Source organism: Falco punctatus (assembly GCF_963210335.1).
Source record: "Falco punctatus genome assembly, chromosome: 11".
Lineage (NCBI taxonomy): Eukaryota > Metazoa > Chordata > Aves > Falconiformes > Falconidae > Falco > Falco punctatus.
In genome coordinates this window covers 10,200,691-10,223,914 of record NC_137591.1, presented here as the reverse complement: position 1 = coordinate 10,223,914, position 23,224 = coordinate 10,200,691, and the positions used below count along the sequence as shown (strand labels likewise).

The 23,224-nt window shown below is 57.5% G+C and overlaps 1 protein-coding gene and 1 long non-coding RNA gene across 6 annotated transcripts in view; one reads left to right on the top strand and one right to left on the bottom strand.

Moving 5' to 3' along the window:
- Positions 1 to 2,646, bottom strand: part of LOC308071764 — an 8,352-nt gene extending 5,706 nt beyond the window's left edge. The window contains exon 1 of the long non-coding RNA XR_013931304.1: positions 2,530 to 2,646. This is a non-coding gene — a long non-coding RNA (uncharacterized lncRNA). The remainder of the gene's footprint in view (positions 1 to 2,529) is intronic.
- Positions 1,344 to 23,224, top strand: FOXD2 (forkhead box D2). 5 transcript variants are annotated; one of them, XM_080407667.1, is made up of 6 exons: positions 1,344 to 3,123; positions 14,898 to 14,969; positions 15,367 to 15,531; positions 16,282 to 16,366; positions 21,947 to 23,098; positions 23,129 to 23,213. In XM_080407667.1, exon 1 carries the CDS (start codon positions 1,653 to 1,655, stop codon positions 2,982 to 2,984), a length of 1,332 nt encoding a protein of 443 aa, XP_080263793.1. In that variant the 5' UTR covers positions 1,344 to 1,652; the 3' UTR covers positions 2,985 to 3,123; positions 14,898 to 14,969; positions 15,367 to 15,531; positions 16,282 to 16,366; positions 21,947 to 23,098; positions 23,129 to 23,213. The 5 variants fall into 5 exon arrangements, with proteins under 5 accessions (XP_080263793.1, XP_080263795.1, XP_080263794.1 ...); XM_080407669.1 differs by having other exon boundaries at positions 14,914 to 14,969; positions 21,947 to 23,224; XM_080407668.1 differs by having other exon boundaries at positions 14,911 to 14,969; positions 21,947 to 23,224.

Sequence of the window (23,224 nt, the reverse complement as noted above, 5' to 3'; positions counted from 1 at the left end):
GGGGCGTGGGGCGGGCGGCTGCAGCCGTGGCCGTGTCCCCCGTCCTGCGCCGGGGTGGCCGTCCCGGCCTTGCCCTGGGAAGGGGCAGCCGCAGGCGGGGCAGCGGGCTCTGCCACCCGCGGGGACACCGCCGTGGCTCCGGGGGGCCTGGGGTGCTTCTGGTTACAGGGAAATCCTCCCGCTTCGGCTGCAGCCCGCGGCAAGGTGGGTGCCCGCTGCCCAGCATCCCCTCCCTGCCAGCCGTCGGGGGATGCTGCGCCTCGAGGGGACCAATGGCAAGGGAGCGGTGGACAGCAGGGACCGAGGCCGGAGGAGGTTCCCTGTCCCAGAGGGTGCTCGGGGCCTGGCCGGGCTGCGGGTGGGCCACATCGGAAAGTGGTACCCGGCCGGGCCAGCCCCGTTGGGCGGGTATGTGGGACTCGGGTGCCGTCCTAGCACCCTGCGGAAACGCGTAGCCTTCGCTTTGGTTATTTCTCGCGTGGGGGGAGGCTTGCCAGAGCGTTGTTCCTCGCCTCCCGCACCTGCCGGGCGGCAGCATCCTTTCCGCGGGTGCGGGCCCGCGGGAGCCCTCGGGGGAGGTGAGTTTCCAGGCAGGGTGCTCCGGGCTCGGTGACGTGTCGGTGACGTGAGTGCGTGGAGAAGGGGAGCGGGGATTCCCAGATTCACACGACCCCTCAAGGGTGCCAAGGGCTAGGCCCTGGCGGAGTGAGGGTCCCGGCCGGCGAGGGCGGCAGCTCAGCCCCTAGCCCCGGGGTGCGCAGCCCCCAGGGGGGGAGACGGGGCCCTCCGCGGCCCCCGGGCAGAGAGAGGCGGTCGTGGCATCCCGCAGGAATTGGGCTTTTCGAGCCACCGGCACCGCGGGACGCTTGGGGCGGAGGAGGGGTGTTATCCAGCGCTGCCGCCCCCTCCCGCAGCAACGGGCTCCAGGCATAGCCGGGGGCATCCGAGCGCCGGGGGAGCGGGCAGCGCCTTTCCTCGAAAGCATCCCCGCCGGGGGCGGGGGCCGCGCTCCCCGGGGACCCGGGCCGGGCCGAGCAGCCCCTCGCCGTGCCCCGCGGGGGCTGCGGCGGGCGCCACGTGATGCCGGGGCGGCCGTATAAAGGCCTGGGGAGCGCTGGCAGGAGGCGCAGAGTGGGAGCGTTTCCACCGGGTCCCAGCTCGGGGGGGGTGGGGAGGGGGGAGCCGCCTTCCCAACTTCTGCCCTCCCCCCTCCCTCTTCCCCCGCCCCTCCCTCCCCCTCCCTCCCTCCCTCCCTCCCTCCCCCCAGCCCAGCCAAGGAGCCGCCGCACCCCCCGCTATATTTTTTTCCTCCCCCCCGTTTTTTCCCCCCTTTTCTCTCTCTCTCCTTTTATTATCATTATTACTATTATTTATTATCGCTTCTTGCAAGCTCCCTGCCCAGCCTCCGCGCGTCCCGTCCCTCCGCCCCCACCCCGCGCCCCCTCCGCCGCCCCTCCCTCCGCAGCCACCACCCCGCAGCCCCGCCGCGGCCCCGCCAGCAGCGGCGGCGGCGAGCGGGGCGCGCAGCGGCGGCGCCGGGGCGCGGAGTCCCAGCGGCGGCCGCAGCCCTCCGGCACGGCCCCGGGCCCATCCCGGGAGCCGCCGCTAGGTGGGGGGGGGAGCCCGGCCCCGGCCGCCCCGGCCGCACAACAATGACTTTGGGCAGCAGCGGCGGCGGCGGCTGCGGGATCATGTCCGAGCGCTCCCCGGAGGAAGAGCCGCTCTCCGAGGTGGAGGACGCGGATATCGACGTGGTGGGCCCGCCCCAGGATGGGGGCAAGTACAGCGAGGACGAGGAGGAGGAGGACGACGACGAGGAGGACGAGGAGGACGGCGGCGATCCGTTGGGGCTCGCCCTGCGGCGGAGCGGGGCCGCCAAGGCGCGCATGGGGGGGTCCCCGGAGCGGCTCTCCCCCGCCGGCGGCTCGGAGCCGGCGTGCGCCCGCGGCGCCGCGCCCGGGGAAAAGGCGCCCGCGGGCGGCGGCGGCGGCGCGGGAGGGAAGAACCCGCTGGTGAAGCCGCCCTACTCCTACATCGCCCTCATCACCATGGCCATCCTGCAGAGCCCCAAGAAGCGGCTGACGCTGAGCGAGATCTGCGAGTTCATCAGCGGGCGCTTCCCCTACTACCGGGAGAAGTTCCCCGCCTGGCAGAACAGCATCCGCCACAACCTCTCCCTCAACGACTGCTTCGTCAAGATCCCTCGGGAGCCCGGCAACCCGGGCAAGGGCAACTACTGGACGCTGGACCCCGAGTCCGCCGACATGTTCGACAACGGGAGCTTCCTGCGCCGGAGGAAGCGCTTCAAGCGGCAGCAGCAGCTGCACCCGCCGCACCCCGAGCTGCTGCTGCGGGCCGGGGCCACCGACCCCGCCGCCTTCCTGCCCGGCTTCGCCTACGGACCCTACGGCTACAACTACGGCCTGCAGCTCCAGGGCTACCCCCCCCACCACCACCACCACCACCCCGGCGGCGGAGGCGGCGGCGCCGCGGGTGCCTTCCCCTTCCCGGCGCCGCACTGCCCGTTACCGGCTCCGCCGCCTCCCGCCGCCGCCTCCGTCTTCTCCGCCGCCTCGGGGCTGCCCTCCTTCCTGGGCGGCGAGCTGAACTGCAGGAAGTCCTTCTACCACCCCCAGCTGAGCCCCACCGCCCTGCCCGCCGCCCTCCTCCAGACCCTCAAGCCGGACCCCACGCCCGCCGGCGGCGGCGGCGGCGGCAGCACCAACCACCCCTCCCGGCCCTCTTTTTCCATAGACAACATCATCGGGGGGGCCGTGCCCCCGCCGCCCAGCACCAACCCCAGCGCCGCGCCCGCCGCGCCCTACCCAGCCGGCCAGGCGGGCCCCCCGGCGCAGGTCCTGGCCGTGCTCAGCCCCGCCTTGGCCCCGGCACAGCCCCAGGTCAGCCTGGCACACGAGCCGCTCCTGCAGCCGGCCCAGAACTTTTCCAGTAAAATCACAACTCTGAGCAGCTGTCATTTTTAAAGTGTGCTGGGGGGGGGGGGGGGGGGGGGGGGGGGGGAGAGTCGCGAAGCAAACGGCCCCTTCCCAGCTCTCCCCCCTCCTCCGAAACTGCTCCCCTTCCCTCTCCCCGTCCCCCCATCACCTCCTGTTGTGTCTTAAGGTAGGAAATATTTCCTCTCTCTCTTCTTTTTTTTTTCTTCTTAATTTTTACTTTATTTCCAGGCTCTGTGGCATCCAGATCTGTTTGCTCGGGAGAAAAAAAAATAAATCGGAAGGGCGGGAGGGGGGAAAGAATAACATGAATTCATCCCGCAAGGGCCAAAGCGTATTTATAAAGTGGCCGTAACAGAAGCTGGGACCTGGGCTGGTTGAACACGCAACGTCTTGCGGGGGGTGAGGGGCGGGGGGGGGGGAGTTAAGAAAGGAACAGTCTTAGGGTCGGAAATGTTTCCTTTGAGAGGTGCGGGTTTTCCGCCGGGGTCCTCCAAATCGCCTTGGGAAGTGACCAGGGGAGCTGCAGCCCCCGCCGGTCGCAGCGAGCCCTTTTGCGTCCCTGCAAATCTCTCTCCCGGGCGCTTTTACCATGTGTGTCTGTCTCTCCCTTGCTCTCAAAGAAAATGTTTTAACGGCTCGATCTTATTTTTAGTTTCTTTGAAGCTTCGGGTTTGGTTTTAAAAGGCACTGTTTAGGGTTTCTTTATTTTGAAGAAGAAGAAAAGTCGGTGAAACTCAGGACTGCGGTTTATTTTTTTTCCTTTTTCTTTTTTTTCTTTTTTTCAATGAGACATTCAAATGCACGTTTAAAAGAAAATTCGATCCGCCAGGAACTTTGGAGAATTCCCTTACTATTTTTTTTTATCCCCGTTTTCCCACCCCCTCCGTGCGTGGGTTTTTTGGTGTATTGGTAATTATTTGTATATAGATTATTCGGGAGCTAATGAGCGGAGTCCAGTTAACTCTTCACTGGTTGTGCATCCGTCATATCTATTTTATTGAGAGAATCTGTGAATAATTTGATGTGGAAAAGGCAACAGAATTTTGTCCACCGTTGGTGTAAATTAATAAATGTTTGTGACCTGGTTAAAAAAAAAATCATAATAATCCAAATCGTTCTTTGCGATGTCCTTTGTCACGCTGAGAGCCGTGAGCCCCGCTCGGGCCTCGGGGAAGCGAGTGGCTGCCACCCACCACGGGGCTGGCGGCGCTCGGCCGGCCGCGGAGCTTCGCCGCCCGGGGCCCGCGGGGCTGCGCCCTCCCCTCCGCGGCCGGGCGCGCAGCCTGCGCGGGGCTGCTCCGCGCCGCCCCCCCGCCGCCGGCGGCTGGCAAACCGGCCGAGCGAGGGGGGGGGGCCCGCTTTGGGTCCACGGGCCGGCAAGGGAAAGGACCCCCCCGGAATTACTATTTTTTTTGTTAATATTTTTAAATTATTATTATTTTTAAATTATTATTATTATTATTATTTGTTTGCTTTTTGGTGTGCGGTCCCCCAAAAACCCTCTGCCTGTTTCCAGGGAGAGGGAGGTGGGGGCCGGGAGAAAGACTCTCCCTTCTCTTCCCCCCACTCCACCCCTCCGCCTTCTTTTATTTTGTTTGGAAAAGTTGACACATGAGAAAATAAGTTGGAGGGTTCCCCCCCCCCCCCCCCCCGCACACACGTCCCCCTTGGGCCTGCAGCATTTGAATGACCGAATGAAACTTGATCTCCGCCGAAATTTTGCAACAACTTACAAAGTAAATAAACATCTTTAAGCGGTCCCTTCTCCTCCAAACTCCCCCCCTCCCCCCAAATTTATTTCAGGGACCAAACGTGGCTCTTTGGTTTGTTTGTTGGCAGGGTCCCTGATCTAAAGAATCGAGGCCTTTCTGCCCCTGCAGCCGGCTGGAGGAGAAGGAGAAAAAGAAAAAAGCTGAGACGTACGAGGCAGGGAGCCGGGGACGGAGCCGGTCCCCGGGCGAGCGGGGCTTTGTGCGGGGCCCGCCGGGGCTGGGGCAGGAGCCGGGCGGTGTGCGCCGGGGGAGGGGGGTGTGTGTCGGCCTTTCTTCTCTCTCCCCCGCCCCCTCCCCCCTTTTTTTTTATTCCCCCCTCCTCTGCCCCAGTCTGTGCCACCTCGAACCTCCGCGCAGTTTGTTGATGTTGTTCCTGAACGTGCCGCCTCCCCGCAGCGAGCGGTCTCACATCTCGCCTTCACACACATTTGCTTTTGAAAAGCGATCTTCGTGTCCGGCACTTGGTTGTCTCCCTTTCATGTCCAGCTCCTACAAAAGGGGCTACAAGACTCGACATGGGAGAAAAGAGGAGGCCAATGAATCTATTTTCCAGATTGCCAAGCACATGGTTGGAAATTGAAGGGGCTTTTGTAGCATTTCCCCTTCTTCCCTCCCTCCCCGCTCCTTTTCTTTTGCTTGTGTGCAAATTGGTCAATTGCTCTGGCAGGGGTGTTCCTGACAAGCTCATTACTAGAAGGTGCCAGACCCCTCCTCTCCCTCTCCCCCGAAGTCTTTGATGAAGTTAAAATGCGCTGATAGCTGCTCTCGGGGCTATCTTTGTTCAGCCTCCTTTAATAACCGAGCCTGCTTTGAGGAGACGGGATCCGAAGGAAGAAAGCGATGTGCAGCCAGGCTGGGTGGTGGTTGTGTGTCTGGAGGGGCGGGGGGGGGGACGGACAGGATGGGTTATTTTCTTATAAAGTAGCGATTTAAAATATTGGGGGTGGGGGTGGGGGGTGGTGTTTGTTTGCGAAGTGCGGGGGAGAAATGAGCCAAGGGTGCCGGGAGCGGGTAGCAGCAGCCGGGGCCGTGGGGATGAGGGAGCGCGTCTCACCCCTGCAGCCCCCGCTGGGGGCAGGGGGTTCTCCAAGTTGGTGGTCTCCGGGTTTGGAGGGATGGAGGGGGGTCCTCTCCGCAGGGAAGCGGTGTTTTCCCGGAGAGACCCCTTCCCCCACAAGCTCAGGGGAGGGGGCTCGGGGGTTTCTGGGGTTGAGTCACCTTTCCTCGGCTCCGTTCCCTTTCTTTTGCCTTGCGGAGTCATTGCGGGTTTTTTAAGCCGCGGTCGCCGGCCGGGATTGAAGCTGAGGTGACTTGGGAGCGGGGGGATCGGTACACCCCGCGGGAAGGGCCGCCCGCTGCCGGCCGGGCTGGGCTCGGCTCCCCCGGGCCTGCGGGGGGCTGCGGGCGCCGGCGCCGCTGGGTTCCTTTTTTTTTTTTTTTTTTTTTTTTTTGAGGGGTGTGTGTACGGGGGAAATCCCCAAGCGTCTCTAACTTTAGGTTTTTCCCATCCCCTAAATTCCCCTCAAGCACCCGAGCTCTTTCCGTGCCCCGGTCAAACTCATGCCACCCGCAAATATCTGCTTCGCTTGGCGTGGGTGGTGGTGTGTGTGGGGTGTCGGCGGAGACCCCCCGGGAACCGGCTCCGGGGGACGGCGGGGAAGGGCTCGGGGGCTCCTCTGGGGCCAGGAGCCTCTGGCCGGGCTCGACTCGGGGGGTTAACGTGGAATCTCGCCCCTGCGAGGCAGGACGGATAATGGCTCCTAATTACGGGGCTGGCTGGCTCCACAGCCCCGATCTTCACGGGACATTATTTTTAAGCGTTCAGCGAGGATCATTTTTCACGCCTCGCTGCCTAAAGGAGGGTTTTATTTATTTATTGGGGGGGAGGCGGGGAGGACACCAGCAATAACCGAGCACTGAAAGGAAAATAATTAGCTGTTGCAGTCGCTGCTTGGGAGTCCCTGGCCAAAAAAGGCGACCCGGCATTTCCCTTCCCTCTCGTCCGCAGGCGAACCCTCCCGGTTCTCGGGGCTGCTTTCGGTGGTTCTTCTGCCAGTGTTAAACCTCGGGCAAAGCCGGGCCGGCGGCGACCCAGCTCCCCCGCGGGGCCCGATCCTGTGTCGCAATTTTGGTTTTTTTCCCTTCTCCCTCTCGCGCCGAGGCTCGGCTCAGCGGCTGCTTCCCAGCGGGGCCGAAGGGATGCGGGTTTCCCCTCCTTTGGCTTTGGTCACGCACCTGTGAAGCTGATTTTTTTTTTCCTAATGTGCCCGCACTCTTTTCTATATGTCAGATGAAGGGGTTGTAACAAAACCGCGATGCTCTCTGCGTATTCCCTTCGCGGCGGTTTTCCGTGTGTGCGCAGCCCGGGCGAGGGGGAAAACGGGGGTTTCTCCTCGGATGTATCGGGGCGGGATAAAACGATCCTGTCCCGGAATATCCCCGTCGGGACCGCAACGGGAGAGAATACCGATAATTTCTTCCTCTGCTTTCGCTTAACTAAGCCCATGTTAAGCAGAGCGTGTCCCGAGGAAGGGAACGAGTGGCCCTTCCCTTGGCGGCTGGTCTCGACCTGCCGGTGAGGGCTGCGGGACCCCGGCCCGGCCGCCCCCCGCTCCCGCCTCCTCCCCTGGCACCTTCTGCTTTCCATTACTGCCGATTTGGAGAATTAGGAAAGGTCAAGATCTTATTCCTTTCTCCGGTAGCTTTTTGGTTTTCTCTTTCTAGTTCCTCGCAGCCCCGAACAAAAATAAATCAACCCGGATTATGGAAACCGCCTTTAGACATCAAGAGCATCTTTTCCAATAGCTCGGCCCTTCCTCCGGGACTGCCTTGGCCCTTCCCTGTGGCTGCGCAGAAACTCCCGTTTTCACGGTGGATTTAGGATTTAATAATAACGCCCAGTCTCCCTGTGCCCCAGTGCCCGACCTGAAAACTTTTTCCTGCCTCGTAACTTTGGAAAATAGCTGCCCTCCAGCATTTTCTTTCCCTCCTCATCTCCCTTTCGTTTATTTCCATTGCCGGCACAGAAAGTAGAGACACGAGGTGGTTTTTTTTTTTATTAAAAAAAAAAATATCCCATTTTCCGATCTGGGGAGGGCGGGAGAAGCTGTTGCAGCCGACTCAGCCGCAGGAAAATTGCTTTGGAAATTAAATTGGTGCTTTTGAAATCCTCCTGGAGATGTTCGCGGTAGGTCAGGGCCCTGCACTCGTCCCTGCGTCCGTCTGTCGGGCGGGGAAGGGGCCGGGGCTCCGCGTTCTCCCCTCGCCTCTCGAGCTACGGCTCGTCTGGCCTTCCTCCTTCTCTTCCTGGCTTTTTCTTTCTCATTCTCTCTTTTTTCCTTTTTTTTTTTTTCTTTCTTTCTGGGTCCCTTCCTCTTCTTTCTTTCTACATTTATTTTTTCTCTTTCTTCCTCTCGTTCTCTTTCTTTCTTTCTTTCTTTCTCCTCTCTTTCTCTGTTCTATTTACCTGTTTCTTTTCCCCTTTCTCCCTCATTCTCTCTTTATTTTTGTCTCTTTCCCCTCTCCCCTCCCCTCTTTACAGCTCTATTTTGCTTTTTCTTTCGCGCTCTTTCCCTTTCTTTTCTCTTTTCGTTTTTCTTGCTTTCTCTCTTTTCTCTCTTTTTATATATTTTTCTTTCTCTTCTCTTCTCTCTTATATATCTTCTTTCTCTCCTTCTTTTCCTTTGCCTTGTCCTCTCTTGCCTTTTCTCCCTTTCTCCCTGTTTTGGTCTCTCCGTCTCTTTCTTGCTCTTTTTCTCTTTCTCCCTCTTTCCCTTTCTTCTTCCCTCCCTCTTTCTCTCCCTGTCGGTCTCTCCAGTCTTACCCGCTTCGGCTCGGGTTCATGGGGGGCCGCTTTCCCGCGCTCTCCAGGAGGTTTCCAGCTCCGTCCACTCCCGGGAATCTGGCCCGGCCGCCGCGGGCGGGGGCCTCCCCTCCTTTGAACTAGGGGAGCCTCCGGCCCTCCACCCGCCCCCCACCCCGGGGCTCAGCGGTTCCCCTGCCTGTGCCCGGGGGGCTGCGGGACAGCTCAGGGCGCGTTTCCACGAGCCCAGCACGGCGGCCCCGGGAGCACCCCCCCGTCCTCCCCCCCTCACCGGCCTGCCGGTGCGCTCACCGGGGGGGCCGTGCGGGGGCGAACCTGTGCCAGTTCCTGCTCCCCCCGGGTTCGGACGGAGCCCGGTGCCCGTGCGGGATCGGTTCGCATTTTATTATTTCATTAAATAAAATGCAACTCGGCGCCTTAAGCCCGTGGCAGCAACAGGTGACGCTGCGATCCCGGCCGGGAGGAAAAACACTCGCGACCGGGTTTCACGCGAGTTTCCAACCCTTCCTGGTCAGTCAGGTGCTGATGATCTTCTCGGGTCAACAGTACCGGGATGCGCCGCCCGCCGCCCGGGAAGGGCTCTCCCGCCCGCCGCCGGTACGGCGCATCCCGGAGCCCGGCGGCCTTTCCCAGCGGCGGGCAGGCGGGCTGCCTCGCTTCCTAACCGCCCTGCCTGCCCGCACCCTCCCCTGGGGCCCGGGTAAATGATACGGATGGATATGGAGTGAATTATAATTATTCGTCCCTTCGTGTACCAAAGCAGGTCTGGTAAACCTGAATGAAGACCTGCAAGGGAGATGATGTCCCCGCTGAGAGGTCGGCCGGGAGCCCGGAGGGGTGTCATGAGTTTCTGTGTCCGTTCCTACAGGGGGGATTCGTGTCGGTGCCTCGGGATCTTTCTAGCTACCGAACTGGTGGTGTTTTTCCAGCACAACACCCCGCACCCCCCCGCACCCACCCCCCCCCCCCCGCCTCCCCGCTCCTTTCTGGGTGTCGAGCGTCGGGGTCCACGCCGCAGAGTGGCAGGGAGGCGCTTTTCGGGGCTGTTCTTATCCCTTTCGATCAGATTTCGATTTCCCCGCTTTAACTCGCCTTTTAAGTGAAATTACGTTCCTCTTTCGTTAGTACGGGCGGTTTGAAACGCGTTGAACCAACACCGGCGATTCCTTTCAGTCTCGCAAAAATTCCCAGATACTCCACTTTTCCCCGCAGGCGGAGGCGAGCGTGGAGGTCTCGGCAAGTCCGTGTCACCTGAATGAGCCCCCGCTGCCCCCCGGGTCACTCCTCAGCGACAGAGCCGTCTGCGGGGCCCACGGGAGCCCTTGGTTCCAGCGGGATTCCCTGCAAAACCCGTGGGAATCCTCCCCCGACTCCGGCGAGATTACCTGGGGTGCTCCCCATGCTGGGAAGAGGGGGCGGGGGGAGGGGGGGGAGGCACAGGGCAAGACCCTGGGTGTAGGAAAGGTGCCGTGCTAGGGGCATCCGCGGCCGCAGCTCGGCGCACCCACGGGGGGCCGGGGACGGAGGAGCCGCCGCTGTCGCCTTAAATTTGAACAAAGTAAGTAGAGAAGGAGAAACTTCCCCCGTCTGGGGACGGGGCCAAAAAGTGCCAGGGTCCAGCCAGCCGGACCCCCCTGCCCTCGGACCGCGACTCCGCTCCGTGGCAGGACCCGGCAGGGTGCGTGGGGGCGAGGAGAGGGGGATGCCAGGCGGCTGGCAGGGCGCTGCTGGCCCCCCTCCCGCCTCCAGCGCTCTTGTGATCTCCTCTTCCCGGGAGAAAGACGTGGCCGCATAACAGAGGCAACAAAAGGAGCGGGCAGGGCTCGGCCGGGAGCGGGGAGCCGGGGCAAGGCGGGCCAGCGCCCCCCGAGCCGGTGCGGGGTGCAGCGCCGAGCACCCACCGCCGGCCGGGAGGTGCGGGGGGCAACCCCTTCCCCAGGTGTGCAGGGTCTCCCTAGCGATGCTCTCCTGGCTCTGTGTCCCCCAAACACACCTTCCCACTGCTAACCCCGAGATTTTACTGGGGTTATTTTTGACCCCCCCCCCTTTTTTAATTTTATTTTATTTTTCCTTTCCTATTTAATTACTTCTCTTGCAAAATGCAAGGCCGCTGCCACCTAACGCGGATCCCGGCACTGAAATCCACGTCTCCTCTGTGACTTACAACCCAAATCCCAGTCCCATGACCTTTCTCTTCCCCCCCCCCCCCTCCTCGTTCCGGGTCTCCCACCCTCGGTCATGTGGGACACGAGTAAATTTATCCACCCTAGTGGAAAGGCCTCCCTTCTGCATTGCTGAAGAGAAGCTCACACACGTTTCCCAAGGAGAATAATTTCGTTTTCCCACCTTTCTTTCACTCTTTCTTTCTACTTTTTGATTTGCTTTTAATTTCGTTTTCTCCCCCGCCCCACAACGCTCCCATCTCCTCTTGGACACGCTCCTGCTCTGTGTCTCCCTTTCGATAAGCCCTTGCCAAGAGGATCACTTCAGAAGGACGTTTCTGACGGCTCTTGAGCTCAGGAGACCGTCGAGAAAGGGCATTTCTGGTCTCCCGGGAACTGCGGCGAGCGGAGCCGCGGCTGCGCCCCCGGCAGCCTCCCCCCGCCCCGGGGGTCCCCTCCCGCCGCACCGCGGAGGGTCCCTCATCCCCGGCGCTCTGCCCCGTGGAGCCAGAGTTGTCGCTGGGGGCCGAGACCCCCCCTTAGCCCTGCGGGAGGGGACACCCACCCGCGGCCACCTCTCCGTCTCTCCCGCGGCTCCGGCTGGTCCTTCCCCACATTCCGGCCGCTCTTCCCCGCCCCAGCTCCTGGGGGAGACCGCACCCCCGGCTCCCCTCGGGGAACCGCGGCTGGCGATGCCGCCCACCCCGGCTGTGTGTGACCCCACCAACCCAAATGCGTTTCTCATCTGCAGACGGAGGTAGGGAACATGTGGCCAGGCTGCGGGAGTCCCCTCGTGTCCCTCCCCCCCCATGTCTGCTCAGAGGTGGGTGGCATTAGGAATAGGGTGCCCCCCGCTGCCGGGGGCAGCACGGCAGCGCAGAGGTTGTATGCGAGGGAGGCAGCTCCGGAGGGTCGTGCAGCCCCTCAGGAGGCCGGGGCCAAGCCTGCCCCCCAGACCCCGGAGCCCCGACCCCCGCCGTCGCTGTCGCAGAGCACCTCGGCTCCTTCCCCACCCGCGACGGGCGCTCCGAGGGGGGACCCCGGAGCTTCCCCCCAGTCTGGCCCCGGGCACTTTGCAGCTGCTCGGCGCGGACGGTCCGGTGCGGGTGCGGGAGCCGGTGCCTCCAGCTCTGCCGTCGAGGCCGGCTGGAGGAAGCCGATCCGCCGCCGCAAACGGCGTGTGAACGGGCTGCGGATCGGATCCGGGTCGGGTTGCGCCGAATCCCCCTTTTTTTTTTCGGCGCTGCGAGCCTTGGGCACGCTGCGGGCTCTGCCCCGGGTGGAGATTTACCCCAACAGCAGACAGGTGTCGGGCACATTTTGGTGGAGGAAATGGAACCACGGCTGTGAGAGGAGCTGTCTGGTCTTTCCCCTCCGTCCTTGCCAGGTAAACTCCTGCTCCCGTGGTGTAAAGAAAAAAAAAAAAAAAAAAAAAAAAGGCAAGAAATTGATAGAAAAGACTCATTTCCCGGTCCCGCTCAGAGATCGGGAAAGATATTCGAGAAAGCGTCGCTGAAATCCCGGAGAGCTCGATTTCAGGCGCTGCCTATCGGCTGCCGGTGACGAAAGATAGGCAATACATTCTCCCGTATGGAAAACACACATATTGGAGCCCCCCGCCAGATCCATCTGATATTATAGTTGATATTCCCAGAATTTTCCTTTTGCACAGTATTCCTTGGTCGCGCTTCTTTATGTGCCCGGGACAAAACAGATGGGAAATATTCATCGAGAGGGAAATGTGTCTTGTGATAATAGGAAACACGAGTCCTTTTTTTAAACATTTTTTTTCCTCGCCCCAAATTTCGAGGGGAAAAATAAAAACGAGAGAAAGCGCCGATAACAAATAACAAAAGCAAATCAATCGGAAACGAACTTTTCCCCCAAAACCAAGTGGCGAAAAGTGGATTTCCAGCGCGGGTCCGGGCCGAGGGAGAGGGTCTCACCGCCCAACCCGCAGGTGCCTCGGCGGGGGCTTTATAACCTCCAGGTTTGTACCGTTTGCCCCGCTCCCGGTGGGCGCCCGGGGCAGGGATGGGCTCTGGCTCCTTCCCGCTCCCCGCCGCCCGCACCCCCCGGCCCAGAACCGGTGAATTCCCCGTTCCGCGGGCGCGGGGGGCAGCTGCCGCCGCGCTGCAGTTGTTTGCCCTCGGGAAGGTTTAAATAACTATCCCCCCCCCTTGTTTGCATCTGGGTACGGGTGTTATTTCCCGGGCTGCCCCGACGGGAAAGGTGCGGGGTTTTGCCGGGCTGTTGCCTGTTTTTAAGGAGGGAGGGAGGGCTGTGCCCGGGGGGGGGGGCCCGCGGCTGCCGTCTCTATTTTAATGTCATTATAGTTGCCGTGGCAACCCATTGGATCACTCCTCCTGGAATGAACCTTGTGACAATGGTTGGTTTGAGAGAAATCGGTAAATGTGCAACAGAGGGACACAGCTACATTACCGCGAACAACAGCGAGGATTTAACATGTGACCCCTCCAATTATACTGATGATACCTCGGTGCAGCTGCCTCCGCCGCGCTGCGGAGATGTGGCTGTTTGGGGGGGGTTGAGGAGGGGTCCTGGGGCTGTTTCGGGGCACAGCCTGGTGGGGATGGGGCCGCAGCCCCGCATGCCTCTGCCCTCCCGGGGAGCCCTAAGAGAAGAACAGCATCTCTGCACCAGGATAGCGAGTGTGGTCCTAACCTTTCTCTCAAAAAAAATAACCCAACAACCAAAACCAGAAGAACGGAAGAAAAAGCTTCTCCGAGGGAACGTAGAGGCAGCTGAACATGTGGAGGGGCTGTGGCTGCGGGGCTGAGGAATAAGGACCTGCCCGGGGGGTGGGCAGGGGCCCCCGGCCCGGCCCGCCGCCCCCGGAGCACACAGCACCGGCGGCACATCTGTGGCACGGCTGCAGGGAGGAACGAACAAAATCCGCTCCCTACCCGCAACAGAAAAAAAAAAAAAGAAAAAGAAGTTTGAAGCCTTAAAATATGGTTCAGAGAATTACAAGTAATCAGAGCTGCGGGGGTCAGCAGTGCAAACTTTTTAAGACTAATGTTTATTTAGAAAAGTGAGTGGTGTCTGCGTTGCTTTTCTAGTGCCCCAGCACAAAAGTCCTAATGGCTTTTGCAGACTTTCCATCACAAACTCTTGCACAGGGCGCGGGGACCACCGCCGAAAGCAGCCCCCAGCCGCCCCCTTTCAAAGGGAGCATCGCCACAGGGTTTTCAGCTACCCCCGCCCCCGTCTTTCCATGAATCAGTGACATATATTTTCTGCACCCCGTCCCTAAACTTGCTCCGCTTTCGCGTTTGTCTGGTGTAACCCGAACCGTCGATAATCCTGGGAAGGGAAATCGGGGGATGGGGACGGCGGTTTTGGCCCCCCCGGTCCCCAGCCCCGCTCAGCTCCGGCCGGCTGCGGTCCTGAAAGCAACGCAGGGGTTCAGCCGAGCTGGAAACCTCGTTAGGAGGAACCCGGGGGCAGAGGCAGGAGCCGGCGCGGGGCGGGCTGGCCGGTGTCCCTCGGGGGGGCATCGCTGGCAAACCCATTGCCCCGTCCCACCTCCCACCCCTCCAATCGAGCTCCCGGGAGCCCGCCCACACCACCGGTCCCCGTGCGGTTCTGGGGATCTCTGCTGAGCCCACCTCAAAATTCACCCCGGGGGATCAAACGTGATCGCCAGGTGGGATTTGACTGCCCTTGCAGGGACTCAAGCCTCCATCTCCGGATTCCCCTTTTGTTCCTAGGACTGGAGGAATAAAACCAGCAAACCCCAACACCTCACACTCCTTTTGGGGTGGGCCCCCCTCGATTTTAAATAGGAGGTGGATCCAGGGGAAACCCAGACCTGGGATCCCACTGGTAACTGGTGGCACCAGCCCCAGGTGCCTTGCATCAGGGCTGGGAGAACTCAGCTGTGCTTAGCTCCTTCTCACATCACCCTGTTGCCCTTGACTGGTGGCAGGAGCTGGGCTGAGCAGGGCAGGGGGCTCAGTTCCCCTTCTAGCAATGCCCAGCAATTGCCGCCTGGATGTGGACTGCAACCAGCAGCAAACCCACCTCCTTCCCTGGGATCCCCAAGGGGAGGGCAGAGGTGTTAGGGCTGCTCAGGAAAACACCTGTGCTCAGCCCTTCTTCTCAGTCTGTGTGCCAAACAGTCCTAGGACCTTTCTGTTTACTCTTTTTTTAAACACAGATCCTTTTATTAGCAGTGAGCCCAGCCAGCAGAAGACGGTGTGCTGCTAAAGTCCTCCTGTTCCTGGCAAAGGTGAGACTAGATCTAACACATCCCTCAGTCTGTGGGGGCTCACTGACTACCCTGGAACACCCTAGCCCCTTTTCCCATCCTCTGCAGGTCTTGGCAGGTTTGAGTCCCTCAGGTCTGAGGGACAGGGTTATGCTGGGTGAGCAGGTCTGGGGGTTACATCTCCCCATGTGTCCCCCAGGGAATCCCACTCAGCAGAGCATCACCTGGGAAAGGGCTGGGTGGTGGAGCCATGGGGAGCAGAGACCTGGAGAGCGTCTCATCTCTGGACTGGGAGGGTATGGGGCTGGTGACCCCACCTCTGTGTGTTGAGTCCCCAGTATGGATGCCCTGCGAAGCCCCTAAAAGTGTCTGGGATCAGTCCTGGGTCTGACACCGTGATCCCCTCTCCCATCATTAGGGTTCACAGCTCATCGTTGGGGCGCCTGGGGAGGCTCTGCAGCAGGACAGCGCTTTTAGCAGTGGGATGTGCAGGAGAGAATCAGGAATGGTGGAAAGGAGAAAGAAAGGGCTGGATCCTGCTCCCTTTCCAGCCAAGTGACTGCCTTGTCCTGTCCCTGGAAAGGTGAGCTCTGTTCAACCCCTTCTTTGGTCTGCGTAGGGAAAAATCCCTAGCTCAAACCCAAGAAGGCTGAACCAAGCAATGGCAGCTGAAGGTGCCTCTGGAAAAACACCCACCCACCCCCTGAGGCCTGATCCTGCTTTCCCCATGCCAAGTCAAGCTCAGGTGCTCAGCTGCATCAGGACCAGGTCCAGGGCTGCAGATGCAGCCAGTTCTGCAAGGCCAAGCGTGGCGGAGGGAGGACAGTGGTATTTATAAACTGCTGAAACATGCCTGACACTTGAGGGAAGATCCTCTCCGCTCCCTCAAGGGCTTTTGTTTGAAGGGCTTGACTCTGTCTTCCAAAAAGTTGATAAGACCTTCTGGCTCCCATTATCTCCCTGAGGGCCCTGCCTTGCCCTCCTCACAGCTCGCTGAAGCACCCAGATCACGTCACTCTAATTAATTGCCTGAGGAATGGAGGGCCCTGAGCAGGACCTGGCACCTCTCTTCAGGGTTTAGCCTCCTGGTGCAAAGCCAGGCTGTGGGAAGGGGCTGGGTGGCACCAGTCCCTTGCTGTTCTACATCCCTCCACCCCCCTTACAAAGCACAAAAGCTGGGAATGCTGTTCAGCCCCAAATTGGGAACATTTGGGCTGAAATCTTTTGTATGCATTTGAAAAGCGGAGGGAGGGTGGGGAGAAGGACATGGGAAGGGGAAAGAGCTACAGCCTTGCTGGCATGAAGTTGATTTGTCTGGGTCCTGTCCCTTTAGGGCAGTCATCTGTCACTGTAACCGGGAGATGCTGCAAACCATGTGCAGATGAGGCTCAGCCACGAGAGAAGCATTCCCACATCAGGTATCATGACACTGCACCCACCTCACCTTGCCCCCCGCAATTTTAATCAAAGTTGTACTTCTCACTGGCAGGGGAAGGGTGGGAATTTTAATCAGCTCCTCCTGCATCTGTACCCTGCTCCACAGGACCTTCTGGGGCAGAAAGGTGCATGTGACAGCATGGGTGATGGTGGGTGACAGTGCAGGTGCCGATGGGTAGCCCAGGGAGGCCAGGGATCGGTGCAGCAAAGCACCTCCATCCTCTGGGGGCTGTGGCCAGCCTGATGCTCCAGCAAAGTTTTTCATCTGCCTCTGCTATGTCAGCAGAGCACAAAGGCAGGGGAGAGGTGAACCCCTCTGTTAATACACGTGTTTTAAATAACTGGTATTTTTATTTCTTCCTTTCGGTGTGGTGGGCTTGGCACTCATCTTTGTTTGCACAATTGTCCTGCCTATATGTTCTGTTGCCCAAGTAAGGAGAAAAAGATCCTGTGCATGATCTGGAGGTGTGCTTTGCTGGTTCTGACATGTAAATATTAATCAAGAAGCAACACTGAAGAGACCAAACCCCCTCCTATCCTCAAACCACTTCAGATCCCTTTATTGTCCTGGCAGTTGTTGCACTTGGACTGGCTTTTCACTTTCTCCTCTCAGAGTGGCTGGCTCCTGCAACGGTCCCCAGATTCCTCAGCTATGTCCTACTGAGGCAAAACATTTATTGAAGTTTTCAGATTATTAGGGAAATACATATTTCTGCTTCTTTTCCAAACTCCACTGCCTTCTTTTCTAAGCCATCCCCGCATGTCAGCATGGGGGCAGGAGAGGCATCCTCTTGCTCTCCTCTTGCAGCTGATGCCTCCTGCATGAACTTTGAGTACCCAGAAACACCACGAAGGGGGGATTCCTACCACCACCATGTGCTTTGTTAGTGGGCAATAGTGGTGAATATGTGTGTAGTTTATTTTCCTCTATAAAAAGCTATATATCCTCTATACATTATTATTATATATATATAATATATTTATTATTATATATATATTTCCTCTATATAAAGCTGCACTTCAGCTCACTCACACCTCAGAAGAAACAGAGGTTATGGACACATGCTTCCAGCTCCTCAGACAACCTTTGCCAAGGCAGCATCACAGCCTTGGTGCTGCGTGGGAGGAAGCAGAGGAGTGGGGGCTATTGAAAGCGAAGAGGTCAGAGGAGAAAAGGTCTGGCATAAAGCTGCCCTCGCTTTGTTGGCACACGCACACCTGTGACTGAACTGCGGGTGTGCACGTGGGGTTGGGCCATGTCCTTGACAGGGTCCCCATGATCAGGACCCACTGCCTGGCATTGCTGTGAGTAGTGCACGTGCCCATCACTCACCTCCTGCATCCCAGCACTCTGAAGCAGGGCCAGGGTGCCCAGCACCCCCAGAGAAGCACCCTTACCAGCACAGAGTGTGGTGTTCTAAAGCAGCAGCAGGTTGCTTGCGGCAGTTGCTGCTACTGCAGGCTCTGCTCTCCATGTGCATGCGTGTGCCGGTGTGTATGTGCGTGTGTGTGCAGGTGTGTGTATGTGCATGTGTGCATGCAGGGAGGTCTCCCTTGGCAGCACAACAGAAAAGTGAAGTGTAAAAATGCTCCCATTCTGGCTTGGTGGATAAATTGTCTACAAAGGGCTCTTCAACCTGAATGCACGCCGCAAAGGCGCATGGCACTTCTCCGGGCGAACAATGGCGGGGCTGAGTCACAGTGCTGCCGAGAAGCATCCTGATGCTGCCTGTCAAGGGAAAGGAGCTTGTATTTTACCCCCGAGACAGCTTTTATTAGTGAATTCCTGAGATCACCGTGAGATCAGGAGCACAGGAAAGAAGAGGAAAGGGAGAATAGGGAGGAAACACTTGGGCTCCTTGTCTGTGGATCGGATGCAATGCCCACAGCAATAAGCAGATCTACCAGTGATGCCGGTCCCTTTCCAGTTTCCACCCCAAGAGCTGGGGCTGGGACCAGTGGGAGAGGGCATAGTGAGATGCCTCGTGAAAGGACCGGGCAGCCTGTTTCCCATGAAGAAGAGGAAATACCTTTCCCCAGGGTACCTTGTAAAACTCACTCTGCTGTAGCTTTCGCTCCACTTGCAGCTTCTCAGATGGTAACTCCTAAGCACTCGAGTCTGGATGTGGCCTTTAGCTTCAGATGTCCTTGAAGATTCAGCTGCCAGAGGTTGGCAGGGTGCAGCAGGGAGAGGATCGTTCTGTGCTCACTGTTTCTGATATTTTCTTTCTAAGCGTGTATCCCCAGCCACTGCTGCAGAGGGGATGCTGGAACTTTGGATGCAATCCCACAGATTTTCATGGAAGCAGAACGGCAGGAAGGCAAACAGGAAAGAAGAGGAGTAATATACTATTCTCGGGGGCACTTGTTGCATTTCTCTGTTTGCTTTGCTGTGTTGTTTCCTTTTCCTCCAGCCACATACTAGAGGATTATGGCAAATGAATTAAGGGATTAAATCATAAGGGAGAATTAGGATCCTGCTTATTTAGAAGCAGAAGCCCAGATGGATTTACTGAACTCCAGATGATGCAAGAGCATCTTGGGTAGTGCTGTGGATGTAGGTCACAGGATAATTTAAGCTGGAAAGAACCTCTGAAGGTCTCTGGTCCAACAGCCCTCAAAGCAGAGCCAACTTGGATCAGGTTGCCCAGGACTTTGTCCAGCCAAGTTTTGAATGTCTCCAAGGATGGAGATTCCCCCACCTCTCTGGTCCCCTGTGTTTAACCACCCCCAGGGTGAATTTTCTCCCTAATATCTAACCAAAGCTTTCCCTTTTGCAACTTACATTCATCGTTTCTCTTCCTGTCACTCTGCACCTCAGGTAGATGTCCAGGTGCATCAGGGACCTATTCAGGTCCTTTGTACCTACCTCGAAAGACAGATTGTCGGGCACAAGATTCAGAGTCAGTCCCAGCTTAGACAGCAGGTTCTGGGCCTCCCAGGCTCCTTGGACTCTCCCCATGGGAGCAGGCCTGGATGGGACATCTCATCTCTCCATGGTGCATCAGTACTGCTGTGGAATTGGTCTCACCTGTATAATGGCAGGGTGAGGATTTGCTATTGCTGTGGCTGGAGACACCCCAAACAGCACCCAAAGATTGCTCCCACAGCTTATTTCCAGGGTCATCCAGGAGACGGTGTGTCTGGGGAAAAAGTACAAACAGTGGCCTTTGGTCGGCTGCATTCACCAGGGGAAGCAAAGGCATGGATAAAAAAGATCACCTGCCCATCTTCATTGCTGGTGACTGAGCCAAGCAATTCCTTCTTCCTAGTGGCCTGAGCACTCCTCTGCGCTGCCTGGAGTCACGCAGCATGAGGCCACAGCCAGCCACAGCTTTTGGTGACTGGCTCATGGGTGGGCGGACCTCTTCCACTACGTTTTGGCAGCTAGGAATCATCTCCGTGAAAGACGGAGCTGTGACATGTTTGGCTGTGCCTTGGAAAAGAGAAGAGAAGAAAACAGAAGGAAAAAGAAAAGAAGGAAAAGAAGCTGTCTATAACATCCTGGCCTGTCTCTGCCACTGGGAATGGATGTGAGGGCTTGTTCAGGGACGAGGTAGCCTGGTCCTGTGCAGTGAGGAAGGGAGAGGCAAAAGTCATGAAACAGGGCTCTGTTTGGATCCAGATTTGATTTGCCTGGTTAAAACTTGTTGATCCCATACAAGGTTTTCCTGGCTGGGAGCTGAACTTGGTTCCACAGCCAAGGTTTTTTATTTTCCAGAGTGTTTAGCATAAATCAGACTTTCACAGCCGCCTTTGAGTGGAAGGAGCAAGAAATCACGTTTTGTCTCCTATCCAGGAGCTCTGGGAGAAAGGAGCTGTCAGGAACCAGCCCAGATGCTCTGACGTGCTCTCTGCATCCTCGCTGCCTGGCTTTGCCTTCTCCCATCTGGTGTCACGGCTCCATCAGCTCCTGTGCACTGCTTTCCCCAGCTGAGATCCCAGCCAGGCTGCTGACATTCAAGTTGAGCTGTGCCCCAAGCAAAGGACACCATAACACCTTTTGGGCTGGGGTATGCCCTCCCCTGCCTCTCACCCAAGCCTTTAAGTGGGTTTTAACACAGATCCAGATCTGGCGTGCTGCCCTGCCGAGACCACTAGCACTCCCCTGCTGTCATATCTTTAGGTTCTTTTTTTTTCGTTAGAGGATCAACCCAGAGAAGTCACCTTGCCATGTGCTTTTCTAATTCTCTTGTTGCTAGTCTCACTGGGAATTATTTTTCTAATATTTAGCTAGAATTTCCCTTGCTGTGCTTTGTGTCCATTGCCTCCCATGCAGCTTCAGGAAGAGTGCTGTCTCCACTTTCTCTATAACCACCCATCAGCCTTCTCCTCTGACTGAGCAAGCCCAGCTCCCTCCACATCTTTCAATCTGGCAAAGTACTGCTAATTTTTCATGTACTGCTTCATAAGCATTTGAGGGAGAGGGGTGAGTTCCCATAAACACTACACGGGACACCTACACCCGAGCATCTCCTGGCAGCTAGGGAAGGCTTTGGTGGGGGTGGCTGCAGAAATCCCACCAGCACTTGCAGTGGAGCTGAGCAAGGGACCGAAAACTCCATTGTTGGTCCTGTTGAAACAGGAGGTTAAACCTCTCTGCTGGAGCCATTCCCTGCTAGTGAGATCCATACAGTCCATTAAAATTAGGGATCTTATTATGGGCTACATAAAAAAAGGTAAAGAGGAAATGAGACCCTTATGAAGGGTTTCTTATGTGTGCAGATGGTGAGGGCATCTGAGGCCAAGAAAGCTTCTCTAACACACTTTTTCCAAACAAACTACTCACTTTGCAGGCTTTCCCCTCTTTCAAAAAGAGATAAATAGATGCAGAACTATTTTTTCTGCACAGCTCACCTCTGCTGACCAGCCACACTGTGCTTGGGGTAGAGGAAGAGTCTCTAAACATGTTCCATGCTCTTGGGAGCATGGTCTCCTCTCCTCCTAGCACCAAATTCAGCCTTCAAATGCCCTTTCAGGTCATATTCAGGTTGTTCCTGAACCCAAAGGAGCTGACTGTGTTGTGGCCTCCACAGCCTAGCTGAGGACCGGTGAGATATCCTCTGTCCATCAGCACAGAGGAACTATTTGAGTGAATGGAATAGCATTAGAAGCACTGAGAGCCAGCCAAAACCGGGAATTCAGCCTTCCAGCGCTGGCACCGGGCCACTGCTGTGCCTCCGTTTCAAGACAGCAGAAACCAGGGACCTCAAATATGGGATGGACTTTAGGTCTGTAGCAGAACCAGAGTTCCTAGGAATCAGGGCATCCATTGCTTGCTATGGCCACCTGCCGTGACATTTTTTCCTTTCTCCTCCTGTCCCTGCCCACTACGCGTGGCTGCTGTGATGTGGCAGTGCCAGAGTGGGAGAAGGTCCCAGAGCTGCTCTCCAAAGTAACTGGTAGATCCTGTGGGATCCCTTAGGCTTCCCATTGGGTCCTGCTGGGGCACCGGAAGGACTGCAGAGGCTGGAAGTGTCCCTGGAGCATGATTCTTATTTATACAGAAGTACAATCTCTCTATAGAGCTGTAATAGAGGGATTTTTGTCCCCTTGTGCAGGCTAAGAGCTGAAGCACGGTGAAGCCAAGTGATGTGGCCAGGGTTGTACAGACGACCTGTGGCAGAGCAAGAAGAGCAGCCCAGCTGTGTCGTGAGCCCTCATCAACACTGCTCAGTGGCAGAGCTGTGGCCACCTCACCTCCCTGGCCACCCAGCCAGCCAGCTCTCTCCTTTCTCCTTCAGATTCTTAAAATAAGACTCGCAAAGGCTCAAGCGTCGTTTCGATTTCATTAATAAATCCCTGCTTGCACTTGAAGCTGTTGTGCCTTTTAAAACATTATCCATGGCTCTGATTACACTGCTGATGAAAGCAGGCATGGCCCTATTAGTTTTCACGGCAAACGGCCCTGCCACGTCCTGCTAGCCTTTACGTGCTCAGTGTAACCCAAGTTTCGCAGGAAAGGGATGGGGGCAAAAAAAGCATCTTGTAAAGGCAGAGTCTGCCTGCACCTTCACTTCAGACAGAGGACATCGCATGCTTGAAACCCCCTCCCGCAAACAGCTTTGTTTAGTCTATACAATTTTTATTTTTTTTTAATTAGTTTTTTAATTGCTACCAACAATTAACTCCCGCTCTGCAACTCCAACCCGATGCCGCTGCCCCTTCTGCCCCTGCAAGAGGCCACACCAAGGGACAGTAACGGGCACGGGGTGGGGAAAGGGGAAACAGGACTTAAGCAGTGATGGGCGCTAGCTGCTCTGTAGTGTCTCTTCATTTTTCAGAGAGGATGTGGATTTTTGGGGAGCAGAGTTAAGTGCCCATAGCTAATCAGTGTGAAAAAAACCCACCCCAAGGCAACAGGTTTGCTCGGCATCGTTAATCCAGATGTGCAGATGGGTAAACTGAGGCACACAGGGGTTAACGCTTTCTAGTGGGAGAGGATGGGGGGAGAAGGGGAACTCCGTTCCAAAACTCCTGAGGTGAGCTTTCCAAACTCCTTCAGCTTTGTTCTGTCCCTTAGGCAATGCTTGGAGAGCTTTTTGGAAATGGGTTTGCAGTGAAAGCAGAGAGACTGCGCTCAAACAGGTCTGCAGGCACCGAGCACAGAGGCATGGGACTGTGGCAGCAGGGAAAGGAAAGGAAACAGAAACAGGGAAATAGACAAATAGGGAAAGGGAAGGGAAAGGGAAGGGGAGGGGAGGAGAGAAGAGGTGTGGAAAGGAGCAGAAAGGAGCGGAAAGGAGCAGAAAGGAAAGGAAAGGAAGGGAAGGGAAAGGAAGGGAAAGGAAGGGAAGGGAAAGGAAGGGAAAGGAAAGGAAAGGAAAGGGAAAGGAAAG

Bases quoted from the DNA above. Each gene is read 5' to 3' on its own strand.
- FOXD2 (XM_080407669.1), top strand. From the start codon at position 1,653: ATGACTTTGGGCAGCAGCGGCGGCGGCGGCTGCGGGATCATGTCCGAG.